Raw genomic sequence first — 13,945 nt, 5'->3', positions numbered from 1 at the left:
GGTATGCAGATTCATTGCCATCTTGGATGAGACCAATGAGCGTAGTATCATCTGCAAATTTCAGGAGTTTAACAGTTTGGTCACTCGAAGTGTAGTGTAGAGTGTAGAGGGGGAATAGTGTAGAGGGGGAATAGAAGTGGGGAGAGGACACATCCCTGAGGAGCGCCAGTGCTGATTGTATGAATGCTGGAGGTAAAACCTCCCAGTCTCACCTGTTGTTTCCTGCCTGTCAAGAAGCTGGTGATCCACTGACAGATGGAAGGGTGTATAGTAAGCCTTAGGAGTTTGGAGTGGAGAATTTCTGGAATTATAGTATTAAAACCCGAACTCAAGTCGACAAAGAGAATCCGGGCGCATGTCCCTGGGCAGCCCAGGTGTTTCAGAATGTAATGCAGTCCAATGTTAACTGCGTCGTCCACTGATCTGTTTGCACGGTAGGCAAACTGTAGGGGATCCAGCATCCGTTCTACATCTGTTGTTATAGGAATAAAATTATATTAATATATCAAACACACAAGGTAAGTGTAAAAAACTGTATAAAACTTTTATATACATTTATAAATATATAATACACATCGAATCTTCTAAGAATCAGGGTCATTTACTTCCTGAACAAATGCAGACCCGAGTATGGGTTGTGTTCACATTCACAGGAACCGCAAAACAGTTCTTGTACAAATAAACTCGTCTCGGGTTCGGTACTAAGGTGCCGTTCTCTGTTTCAGGCTAAACTGTATGGGTCACATATTTGAACTTTTTTCCCATTGATTTAAATGGAAAAGCTTGGAATTCCTTTATAGATATTGCAGCATTTTCTTTTTTTTTTTTTTCTCATTCATAAACTGTATGTTCTTTGCAAACTTCTGCTTTCACCCATGCAGATTGTATTACTACAGAAACTGACGGACATTAATGATTGGAGAAATTTGCATCACACAATTTGGTGACCTTCTTTAAAATGTGTGCGTCTAAAGCTCAAGTTCCAGACGTCCCACGAGTGCACTCACCTTGCAACACTGACCTGGAGGACAGAGTCTCTATTTACACTCCGATCGCTTCTTTTTCTAACAGCTGAGTAACAGCTTTAGTCTGATATTCACAGCTGCAGGCTTGTAATTTAAGTTTAGCTATGCAGGAAGTTCAGCAGTTGAGTCTGAACATGTTTAACATGTATATGAAGCATCCGTACACAAGATGCAGGCTGCAGTCTCTGGAGTGTTACAGTTGTTTTCTATCATGAGACGTCATATAGTAACAGTACAATTGTGTTAACGCTGGTGTATTGTGGGTTGTTATTGCCATTTTGGCCTTGAGTGTGGATGTACACACACACAAAAACACACCTACACTGTATCTGTGTTGATGGTCGTTTGTCATTCTATCTCAAGTTTTCATACGCTGTACCTTTACTGCCCACTTTATCTCTCTCTCTCACACATTCACACACACACACACACACACACACACACACCCCTCTTGTTATATTTTCAGAAATTTCTTCTTTTTTTTCTATACAGAATGTGTACGCTATTTTTTTGACTCAGAAACAAAAAAAGGGGAATAAATAAATTTTCAGAATACATTTTCAGCAAACATTTTTTAAAATTCAAAAATGTTTTTTTTTATGCTTGTATTGTTGTTGAGTTACAAGGTTTACCCTGATTTTTTTCAGCTCTGGACATTCTATAATTTATAAAAACGATAAATTTATTAATCTGTTGTCCAATTCCAGCCTCACTTACTAGCTGGAAAAGTAGTAGCTAAAATAGCATAACAAACTATTTATATACAGAAACAAATGAGTAATATAATACATTCCCCTTAGAGAAGACATTTCAGCCATTATAATGTTCGTGAAAGTGCCTGAGGTAGTGCATCCTGTTTTTGTGTAACCTCCTGATATTTAATCTTGTGTCCATGTCCTGTATTAGCATGGTATGACCTTGCTCTTAATTTATTTGTCTTGTTTTTGTCTGTGTACGAGTATCCGTGTGTTCCTGATCCTGAAAAGGTTGCGTTTCCCCCTTTCAGGCAAATTCATTTGACTAGTAAAGCCTGAAGTAGGCTACAGCAGGTGGAGAGATTCAGGATGAGTAGAGTGCTCCGTAGTTACAACTTCGAGGTGTGTCCTGTTACAATCGAGTGCATTTTGTTTTATGACTAGGGCTTTTGTGCTTTCTCTGATTGTTGAATGAAAGAAGGAGAACAAAATGCTTTAAAGTGCCTTGCCTACTGAGCCAACTTGCCTGCTGAGCAAGTGTTAATAATAATAATAATAATAATAAAGAGTGGCGCAGACAGACATCTGTAATCTGTAATCAGTAATCCTCTTGTACCAGTGTCACTATGGTTTGATTGTTTTGATTGTTTACACCCCTCAGTTTTACATTATGAAGTTAAGAGTTTAAGACAGTTACACCTTTTTTTGTTCCTTTTAAACTACTCTATCAATCTCAGTATGGGCAAAAGTTTGGCTTTAAGATCTGTGTGTGAAATGGATGATCAGTCAGTTAATATACTATACAGTATACTACCCAAATACTGCGTATTACAACTATACTTTACGCCAGACCAACTATAGCCACGTGCTAAATGAGATACTATACACTATACTATTATACTATACTATTGTGTATTTGGTTCATAGATGCCTGAGGTTTTTAAGGACCTCAGCAACTTGCTCTTTTTAAGGTCTGAAAAGTCCTTTGATTCATTTTAAATCACATTTCTATGTGTAAACTTTAGACTTATGTTTAGACTTATGCTGTGTCCCAAACGATGTACTACACACTATGTGCTATGTCCTCTCACCTAGTGTACAGGATTTAGAAGTCTAGTATTGTCTTAAATTGAAATTTTGGGGTTTTTTTTCTACAAAATGCAAGTATAAGCTGTTTCAGGTTTAACGACAAATGACAACAAATGCACATCACGTGCCATGAAATTTAGCTGAACACAGGCAATTTTGTAAATGTTAAAAAAATAAATTGCACAACGTGTGCCAATTTAAAAAATGTTCTCTCCACCAGTCTGTCAGCTCTTTTGAGAATGTTGTCATCCATCGCCAAGGTGTGGTAGCCCCGTTCCTCTTCTGCTACGTAAACAAAGCTGTGAGAGTTGAGTGCATGAAGTGTTCAACATTCCATAAGTGTTTTTTTTTCTTTTCAGTTTAACAAATGCATCATCCAGATACTTGCGCCCTACTTCTTGTGGGTTTCAGTGTGAACACACTCCTCACAGTATTCTACAAAATGCCATTGAACACTGCATTTTGTAATTTTTTATTATATATATAATTATTTTTATTTGTTTATATATTTATTTTATTTTCTTCCCATATTTCACTCGGTACCTTGTCTGTCATTAACTGCATTTGATCTGTACATGCCCCTCATTACATTCACACAAGCTTCTCCTGTATTCCACAAAGAAACTTTTATGTGAAGGACAATTAGCATGACTTCAGGGTCAAAGGCTAAATCACAGGACTCCCACTTGCTAAATTTAACATTTTCACCGGTCAGTGATATGGTATATCCTTGGCGCCAGATTCCACAGCTGCATGCAGTCATGGGCCGAAAAACGCTGTGTGCTATTCAAAAAATGCATAGGGAATTGGGAGATTTTTCTCTCTGGCCCTTTTCCATGTTATGTGAAGCTGTTTGTCAGTAGAATTCATGTCTCCAGCATCATGGCAAAGACTTGAATGCAGACTTTATTTTTTAACGTTTGTATAAAGTGGCTTTGGTTGCCACATTGAAAGTAGACCAGGCAACGTTTTTCCAAATTTTATCTGTCTAGATTCAGTGAGCATGTAGCCACCGATTCCGGGTCTCAACTGACAGGAGACAAACCTGATGTGTATTACTGTAGTCTGTCTGCTTAAATGTTCAGTGTTATACTGAGTATATACTGAGATGCTTTCCAGTGCAGCGTAGTTGCCATAAGTTACTGTAGTTCAGTTCTGCTCTTGGTGGTCGCGTTGATAGTACTGCCGTAATTTTATCTCTATTATCACCTCATAGTCCTGTTCTTGGCTGACGGTAGTGGAGTGTGATATGATCATCTGTTGTTGTAGGACTGGTTCAGAGGAGTAAGTAGGGCTGGGCGATATGGCTGAAAACTGTATCATGATATCAGTGTTTCATGTCGGTCGATATCGATAATTTTTGATATTTTTTATGACCCATTTAAAATAAGGACCAGGAGAAAAATATATTACATTTAAACATTTTTATTTTAAACTTACATGATTGGCTGTTAGCGTGTCTCTTCCTACGTTGCTAGGTTACCAGAGAGCGAGTGCCTTTGTTAATGCAACCAAACTTGCTTCGCAACCTCTGTTTTCTTCAGACGAAGAATAAAAAATATCAAAAGTTTTATCGAACACATTTTTTATTGATATCGATCACGTGTCTATTGCGATACATATCGTTATCGCTTCATCGCCCAACCCTAGGAGTATGTGTTCACCACTATCATACAGAGTAGTTATTACTGTAACTTACCGTAGACTTCCTATCTGTTCAAACCATTCTCCTCAGACCTCTCTCATTAACTTTTGGTCTTCGACACTGTAGACTGCTCTGGCTTAAAAATTTCAGGTCAGCTGTTTTTTAATATTAATATTCCAACCAGCTCGTCTGGCACCAACAACCATGCAAAAGTGAAAGTCACCAAAGATCACATCCTCCCCCATTGTGACGTTTAATGTGAACATTAACTTATTAGCTAGCTGGATAATTCTGCTGTAACGAACCAGCAGGTGTACCAGCATTCCCAATAAAATGGGTGATGTTTGCCTACTGACTTTCTCCACAAACAAACAAGCATTTTCTTGTTAGAACTCTTTCTTTTTAGAAGGAATTTCCCAAAGGACATTGACCAGCACATTCTCAGGCATGACAGGTTTTACACAATAACTCACTGAATCATTCAGCTAAGGTTTGCTGTTCATCTGAACTGATATTTATTGAGTATACATGAAAATAGTGTTATCACCAGTATACACAAGTCTATCCCATATCCCAGCTTTGTATTATTAATATGTTACCAACATTTACAGGTTGAAATAGCAGAGAGATTTTTGAGTGTGATGTTTTGGCAAAAGATAAACACCCTACACCCAAGCACGCAGACGGTGGTGCGGAGGTGTGTTACTCATTTAACACGGAGTGTAGCTAAAGGCCAGTCATGACATTGTTCTCCTGTTTTGTTTATGTGCAAACACACTCATCCTTTATTCAGTATAATCTCCTCATCTTAGCTGGATGCTCATGTATGTGCCTCTGTTAGACATCGGAGGCGGCGCCTCGTTTCACAATGGTCCACAATACTGAATGTTGAAAATGCAGAAGTCTCACAGATCGAGTTAGCAGAGTTAGCAGGAACAGGAAATCAAATTGTAGTTATTAACCAGGCAGGCTGTTCTTCCTACCAGAGGCTTATTTAAACCACCGGATTTGCTCTCTCGTCTCATCGGCTGAAGAAATTCAAGAATACATGTAATAATTTTAGTACATGCTGCTACAGGAAAATAATCAGTGATGAGCTGTTCAGGAAAACTAAAAGCTGATTATTCAAAAGTCCAGTTTTCTGTTTGTAACTGATCAAAAACTGAGCATTATTGAGCATCAGATGAATTAGACTTCCATTAGTTTTGCATTTCAGACAATAGACCTTTCTTAAATTTATATACTTGTTAGTGTAGTAAATAGTGTATAGGATATAATATACATAGTCTGAATTAGCATTTTGGTCGCCGTTTAAGCATCGCCATATCGAATTCTCCACGCTTTCCTTTGTTAAAAACACATTTTTACACAGTTCTGGTTAGAATTAGATTTTGTCCTCCATGCCAGTCCCTGTGAATGTCAGATTAACGTTTTTCATGCATCATGATTCCCGGTTTTTGTTATTTTGAGATTCCATTTTCTTGCTAGCTGGACAGCAAAGAACAAAAAGTATTAACAATAAAAAGAAAACAGTCACCTTTTCCATGCATGTTCATCACCGAGCCTCAATTACAGATATATTTCTGTGTATTTATTAGGAATTTGTATTGAAAGAAAACGTATACATAAGCAAGTCTATTTCAGACCTGCCAACCTTTACGCATTTTGTGTAGCAGATACACATTTAGACATCAAAGTACGCTGCTACGATTTGTCACTTCAAAATACGCATTGTAAAAAACCATTGATGCCTTTGAGTCTTCAATTCTTTTTACAGTGACTTTTTTTTTTTTACAAGTGAGGACTTAACATTTCAAAGGTAAATGGCCAGAATTGTGAATTTCATCCATTTTAATAAGCCTGCCGAACCACAGGCGTCGTTAGACTCCTTTACTGGGGCATGTGCCCAAGTGTCCGGTGTTGTGCCTCAAGTTTAAGTTTTACGCACAGATAAAGTTTTACTTTATTTGCCAGTATTTATAAAGGAAACGTAAGTCATGCCTGTAAACGCATTGCCGTCGTACTTTAACGGAAAAGACAAACTGGCGCGAGCACACAGAAATCAATATCCGCGAGCGTCTGTGTATCCCTTTTATAGCACGCAGTCATGCTATAACATGACGAAACTAATGTAATTTTTTAAATATCAATCGTATTCTGACTCGATTGTTACTGGCTCCTGTAGATCACATTTGATGGACATCAGATTTTTTTTGTGAAAAGCAGGGAAATAGAAGCAGAAAGTAGAAATGATGAGGGAGGTATTATTATATGATCAGCCAGTCAAAACCATAGTGAAGTCTAGAGTCTTGCATTATTGCTGAGAAAATTAACACGTGTCATATGTGTTGTCAGATATGAAGTTACTGTTTAGTTCATTAGATCTAATTTATGGCGATACATAAAGAGTTGTTACAATGCTATTTTATAGATATTATACACAAACGATCATGCACATGATGTTATACTCTTTATTTTAGTTGCTACTCAAAAGTAAAGCAAGTTGAGTAAGTTGCTACTCAAAAATTTTTTCCAAGGTTGGCAGGTCTGCTATTTGTAGTTGAACATTTCATTAACCTGGATTTTCAAGGCCAGCATTCAGAGATATTTTATGAATATTATGTTTGTTTAATTAAAGGATTATGATACAGTTATGATTAGATTTATGATGCTGCACACTCTGTCGATTTTTCTTTAACACTCACTAAACCATTAAGAGATTCGTTCACAGCATTTGGCAGACGCTCTTATCCAGGGCGACATGCGTTTTTATTTCATTTTATACAACTGAGCAATTGAGGGTTAAGTGCCTTGCTCAGGGACCCACCAGTGGCAGCTTGGACCTGGGGTTTGAACTCACGACCTTCCGATCTGTAGTCCCATACCTTAGCCACTGAGCTGCCACATCCCCACACGAGATAAAATCTCAGGCCAGTGAACACTGCTGTGTGTTTCTGTGCCAGTAAAGCACTAAGACCACAAGTCAGTAGTTTGTGAGGAAAATGTGATGCAGCGTTTATTCTTCGTGTCTGTACAGAAGGAAATCGTGTTCACAGACAGTCTTCATTAATATGTACAATCGCTTGTAGACATAAGTTCACACTTGCTACTTGCTAAAAGGAAATGCAGACACTTTTATACGTATTTGATCTGTGCTCTACCCTGAGTGGCTCGCTCCATCCATCCATCCATCCATCCATCCATCCTTTTTTTCTCCTTCTTGTCCCTTGTCCTGTGAGTTTCATTTAAACCTGTCTATGTGTAGAGTTTCAGTAGTTTTGATTAGTGTAACATCGTGTATTGTATTTACATCTAAAAACTTTATATTAACAAAAACAATTTTATGTGCGTAACAGAAACGTTTGCATGGATTCCCACTCAGTTTTTATCATAGCAGTGTTGATGATAACCCAGTGCTTTTTCAAGTCAGTCATAGTTTCATTTATTTGAGTCTGCACTTGTATAAACCTAACAGTGAAAGGTCCTATTTAAAAGTAAAGTTTTTGTTTTCTCAGGTTCATCGCAGGTCATTGCGCGCACCTCCTCCACATCCAGACCGAGGTGAGCCGGAGAGCCCAGCCAAATGCTGTCCTAGAGAAAGTGTTTACATCTATCTCAAAGGTACCTCTAATTCACCTTCCTATTGGTTTTATCTTTTCAATTTACCCTTTTTTCTCTTTGGGATCTTTAGACCTTTGTAATCCATCTGTCTGTGATTTTATGAGCGTGTACTATTCATGATTTTGAAGCTCGTCACTTTTCTTTTGGATTAAGGTTCTTGTCTAATGGTTTGAATAATACTCACTTGCATTTTTCCCTCCTAAGCTTGCTGTGTCAAGCTTATACACAGCTACTCTTTTATTGTATAAAACTTTATATTTTATTGTGTTCTTTTGTGCTGTACCTTGATCCATAGACAGTAAAAACAACACCTCTTGTAAGAAGGTTTATTGTTAATGTAGACATAGCTTCTCAGCTTCTAAGCACTTTGCAGAATGCTTTTCCAACATCTTATGACCACGTCTCTGATATAAAGCACCCGATCATAGATTAACAGCTTTGGCAGCACTTTGTTACGTACAAAGTTTACACACCCCTGTTAAAATTGAAGGTTTTTGTGATGTGAAAAAGAAACCAAGATAAAACTCGTCAGATTGTTTTCCCCCACTTTTATTGTGATATAGCAAACAACAAACTTTGACATTTTTTTGAAAGGAAAAAAAAAAGTAAAGCCATACAATAAGCTGGTGTATCATATGATGGTTGAACTAATCACATTAAGAAAAGTAATTCTTATACACATGTCCTCGATTAAAAGATTCTGAGAGCAGCTGTTTCTGCAGCTTTTCTTGACGTGCCAGGGTTTGCAAACAGTTTACAAATCATGTACAGGGTCTCATTATCCAAACATATCCATCAAGATTGGTGATAATAAGAAGAGTGGGAACCGTGGAACACCGTGAAGGCCATTATCAAGTACAGAAAATGGGGACGAAATCTTATAAGGGAGGCTGCCTTAAGGGTGGCTAAATAGAGATCTTTTCTTATGAAAACAATCCAAGCCAACATCCAAGCCTGCTTATAAAACTCCAGATCATGTGGCAAAATGTTTTTGTGTCTGAGGAGACCAAAATAGAAGCTTTTGGGCAAAGTTCTGAAAGATATTTTTGACACACTCAAGCACAGAACATCATACCCAAGTTGAAACGTGGTGGTGGCAACATCGTGATATGGAGCTACGTCTCATCAGCTGGGGCTGGGACTCTAGTTAAGATCGAGCGAATCACGGATGGCTTCATATACCAATCTATTTTCAGGGTTCCCACGCGTCCTGGAAATCCTGGAAAATTAATGACCAATGTTCCAGTCCTGGAAAACACATGTCCTGTGGAAATTATTATTTTTAAATGTTCTTGATCGTTTAAAGAACAGTTTACAACTGGTCAAAACAATTAACGTTAGTAACAGAAAGCGCTCTGTTCAGGGACGCTGAGTTTTGACGGGTTTTTGTTATGCTGCTTAATCTCGCTGTGACGGATGACGCAGTCTTGTGTTGGCGGTTTCAGGTGCTAGGAATGGTTTAAGTGCTCGAATGTTTTCAGCAAATGGTGACGGGTCAGCAGGTTATATTAACCTTGTTAATCTGAATATCATGTGCAAGGGGAATGCACAGCAAACTAAAGCATGCATGACGGCATTGGCCTGAGAAAGGAAAGGGTATTAATATGTGCGGTCTTTTTATTTTATAAATGTTGAAATTTCATTCACATGACCAGTTGTCTTTAAAAGTATAGTTAAGTAATAGCCATAAAGTGTACGTTGTTTCTAAGACTTCTGGAGAGAAGAACATATTACTTTAGGCTGTGAATCTGTGAGCCTCGTATTTTTTTGCTAAATTTGAAATGTCCTGGAAAAGTCCTGGAAAATGATCTCTGAAAAAGAGTGGGAACCCTGATTTTGGTGCAAAACCATCAGCCTCTCTTGTTAATTTACGAATGAATTAATTAGTAAATAAATTTGTTGTTAGTTAATTAAACCAGTAATTAGAGCTTAGGTCACGTAATTGGCAAATGCTAAGTATGTTTTTGTTTTCAGTTTGGCAAGTATTTGTAAACATTTTTGATTCGTCCAAATCCAAAAAGTCTTGTGATGTCATACGTAGATGTCATGATGGTACGTATATATATAGCCTTAACTTGCAGCTCTAGCCTCATGACATTTGACTGGTCCATGAACCCCAGTCAATAAATTATCTAAGTTAAGCAATATAACTGTTGGTCATGTTTAATCAATTCAAGCCCCTTTAATAGGCACAAAATGTATCCCACCCACCTCAACGTTCGATGTGCATTCGAGATGCTTATCTGTTCACAATGATTGTACAGAGTGGTTATTCAACCAAAAATGGTTAGTTACTATAGAGTTTCTGTCCCCTCAAACCAGTCTGGTCATTGTCCTTTCTCACTCTGAAGGCATTTCCATACTCAGGGTACACAGTAAAAAGAAATAAATAGTCTTGGGTTATTTAGTAGCTTCTTAATCTGGCTTTGTCAGTATAGAAGTGTCCACTCAGCTCATGTTTTTGTTTTTTTATTGTATTGCAGTGTCCAGATGCACGCCAGTTGGACGGTTTGTCTAAGCAGCTAGACTGGGAAGTGAGGAAGATCCAGCGATGGTTTCGTCATCGGAGGAATCAGGACAAACCCAGCACGAGGACCAAGTTTTGTGAGAGCATGTAGGTTCTGCTGTGTGCCTTCCTCTGCCTGTGCATGTCCTTGGGCCTTTTTTATTACTGCCAGAGTAGATTAGAGTTAGAGCATTATTGGCAGAGTGCTCATGACCTGGAGCCTTTTCAGCAGGGAATATTCAAGTGTTGTATGAATTTATCTGTTTGTTCAGGGCTGTGCATGTCTCTCTGTGTGTGTGGCAGCTTTTGTCACTATGAACACACAAGCATTTTGTTTGTCTCTCATTTCTTTCCAGGTGGAGGTTTACATTTTATCTGGGTATATTTACCTATGGGTTCTGCTTTCTATGGCAGGTAAGCAAAAAAACTAAAATTGGTAAAAGAGCAGGAAATGTTGAAAGGTTGAAATATGATCTGGAACAGATATTCGTAAAGTAATATGTGCAAAGCTTTCATCGTAGATTTCAGTGTAGTGCCTAATTTGTTCATGGCTTTTATTATGTTTGCAAAAGACCAACACATTTTGGGTCTACAGACATCATGTTCTATCTTAAGCGGCGTTTACAATGAAGGTTCGATTCAGTGCAGCTGCAGAACATAGATCACACAGTCAATAGCGGTTCATTATCAATAAGAACACATTTTAACACTTTTGTGTGTGTGTGTGTGTGTGTGTGTGTGTGTGTGTGTATGCTATTTTAGTCTCTCTGGATGTGGGACACCCGACAGTGCTGGTATAATTACCCCTATCAGGTGAGATACAATCAACCTGCGTGCAGCTCAACAATTTCATGTTTATTATACTGATAATGAGGGATTTTACAATACATGAAAATATTACATGCAGCTTTAGCATTTTGGATTTGTTTTTAATAAAGTGCTTCATCTGTCTTTCTCATTTGGGGCAAATTTGAAGGAGCATCGCATGTTTGCTTCAAAAGGAAGAGATTCGTATAAATTTCGCTCCCATAATTAGTGGCAGACAGAAAAATGGGTTAGAGATGTATTCACCAATGCCGAGAAGCTAGAGACCAAGGCTGCTTTCACATTAGGCATATTTCTTCAGGATTGCTGGTCGTTTTACAGAGCAGTGGAGGGTTAGAAGTCTGGCTCAAGGGCTCAGCAATGTTATAAGCACTGAGCCTGAAGTGTTTTATTCCTTTTCTACTATAGCAATGTCTTCAACCATAGCATGTTCCAATCTCTTTGTGGATATTGTGGATGCCTAATGTGCAATCAGCTTAATTGTATGTATAAAATATCATTTGAGAGAGAGAGATTTGACAAGTCCAGTACCAAAGCAACAAATCAGAAGTCCAGCAGTGGCGCTGTAATGATTTTCTCTTTTAGTTATAGTCACTCGTTCAGAATCAGACTCTAGCACAGTGACATTTCTTATTCCAGTCCACTTCTTTATCAGAAGATCGATAAATATAAATGATGTAGTGCAGTGATGTGGCAGTGCTACATTAGCACATACCTAATTGTATCGGCCCTGTAGCCTTTTATATTTAGTATGTGTGTGTGTTTTCTTTTTCAAGGCACTTAGTCCTGGCCTGTATCACTACTATGTGACAGAACTGGCCTTCTACTGGTCTCTCATGTTCTCCCAGTTTACAGACATTAAAAGAAAGGTGAGTGTGTGTGTCAGAATTCCTGTATCAAAACATTCTCAGAGACTTACAGCCACTTTAATAGGAACGGCTTTACTGGATTACATTCACACAATTACCTTATCCTCAAGCACAGTAATTTTATTTTGCTTACAGCAGTATGCGTGTATTGTTGTTAGTTAGCTTTATTGAGTGTGTGTGTGTGTGTGAGTGTGTGTGTGAGAGAGAGACTGATCGAGAGTAGAGCAGGTGTGTAAAGTAGGTCACTGTGCCAAGCAGACAGCGCTCAGGGTAGATTAGAGACTCAACAAGCACATGCACGTACACACACGCACGCGTGTCACAAATATTTCCGGCATGCAGAGACTCTCTGTTCACACCTGCATCTCCAAACACACACTTATAACACACTGTAATCTAAATCTACTCATGGCAGCATTTTGTTGCTTCCTCAGTGAAGAATTTATTTCGTTTCAGAATTGATGTTGTCAGTTGAATTGTCTCTGGTGCATTATATTATAACTCCTCCTTCATGTGACCTATTTGCATATGATTGTAACATTGCATACACATTGTAAAATTTAACACATAGAAACTATAATTCAAAGATTGCCACATGTGGCTGTTGGCATATAATGAAAAAAGAATAATTTGGGCAGTAAATAATCAAAGTTATCGGAGTTACTGTTAACATCCTGATTTTTTTTCCATAATATCATGTCATGAAAAGCAACAAATCATATATTTTATAGTTAAATTTGATGTGCCTGCTACATTAAAGCAGATATAAATTGTTCCCTCGCTTTCTCATGAAGTAAGTAAATAGACACAACACAAGTAAGTAATAAGACACAAACACACACGCGCGCACATACACACACACGTACATACACACCTACACAATGCAGACAACATGCAGCTTTACCTCTGACAGGAAGAAATCACTGGAGCACTCTGGCATTGAAGACTGCTTCATAAAATGCTAAACATATATGTACGTCTAGAAATCTTCACCACATCAAAATACAGTTGCACTCTTAGTTTAGCTATGAAACACACCTGCGCACTGTTTCGCTTTTAACACACCCTTACCCACTTCCTCTCACCATTTCCCTTTTACGGGAATTTCCAACACATGGTTCATTGTGTTATTTTGTAAACTTTTTTTTTAATTAAATATAGCATTTAAAGCTCTGCTTTTGCTATATTTTGGACTACAGTATAATATAATGGTAGTAAGAATATTATATTAATCTATTAGTTTCTTGATGATGATAAAAATGACTGAAACATGACATTTAGTGTATGTAGTTTGGATGTTCCTCGTATATCGTACGTACACTAAACGGCCAAACGTTCATAGACACCTGACCATCGATCCCATATGTAGTTTTTCCTCCAAACTGCTGGAAGCGTACAATTGTCGGGGATGTCTTTCTATATTGGAGCATTTATAATTTCCTTCACTGGAACCAAGAGGCTCAAAAACTTTCCAGCATCACAATGCTCTTGTGCACAAATCACGCTTCATAAAGACACGGTTTGTCCAGATTGGAGTGGAAGAGCTGGAGCGATCTGCACAGAGCCCTGAACTCAACCCTTATTGAGCTTTGGGATGAACTGGAACTGCTAGAGAGCAGATGGAGGAATAGGAATCTCCAAAGGTTATTGCAAAATGAAAACGTTTTATG

The 13,945-nt window shown here is 38.1% G+C and overlaps 1 protein-coding gene and 1 long non-coding RNA gene across 2 annotated transcripts in view; one reads left to right on the top strand and one right to left on the bottom strand.

Annotated features, from left to right (window-relative positions):
- Positions 1–13,945, top strand: part of cers5 (ceramide synthase 5) — a 31,865-nt gene that overhangs the window by 10,544 nt on the left and 7,376 nt on the right. The window contains exons 3-7 of the mRNA XM_060857805.1: positions 7,970–8,075; positions 10,559–10,689; positions 10,938–10,995; positions 11,344–11,394; positions 12,183–12,275. Coding sequence (XP_060713788.1) covers positions 7,970–8,075; positions 10,559–10,689; positions 10,938–10,995; positions 11,344–11,394; positions 12,183–12,275 — 439 coding nt within the window. The remainder of the gene's footprint in view (positions 1–7,969; positions 8,076–10,558; positions 10,690–10,937; positions 10,996–11,343; positions 11,395–12,182; positions 12,276–13,945) is intronic.
- LOC132837869 (uncharacterized) lies at positions 8,609–13,283 on the bottom strand. The gene is made up of 2 exons (XR_009647588.1): positions 13,180–13,283; positions 8,609–10,746 (listed from the first exon to the last, which is right to left on the bottom strand). It is a non-coding gene; the product is annotated as an uncharacterized LOC132837869 (long non-coding RNA).

Source organism: Tachysurus vachellii, chromosome 22, assembly GCF_030014155.1.
Source record: "Tachysurus vachellii isolate PV-2020 chromosome 22, HZAU_Pvac_v1, whole genome shotgun sequence".
NCBI lineage: Eukaryota > Metazoa > Chordata > Actinopteri > Siluriformes > Bagridae > Tachysurus > Tachysurus vachellii.
This window is presented reverse-complemented; position numbering and strand designations above follow the sequence as displayed.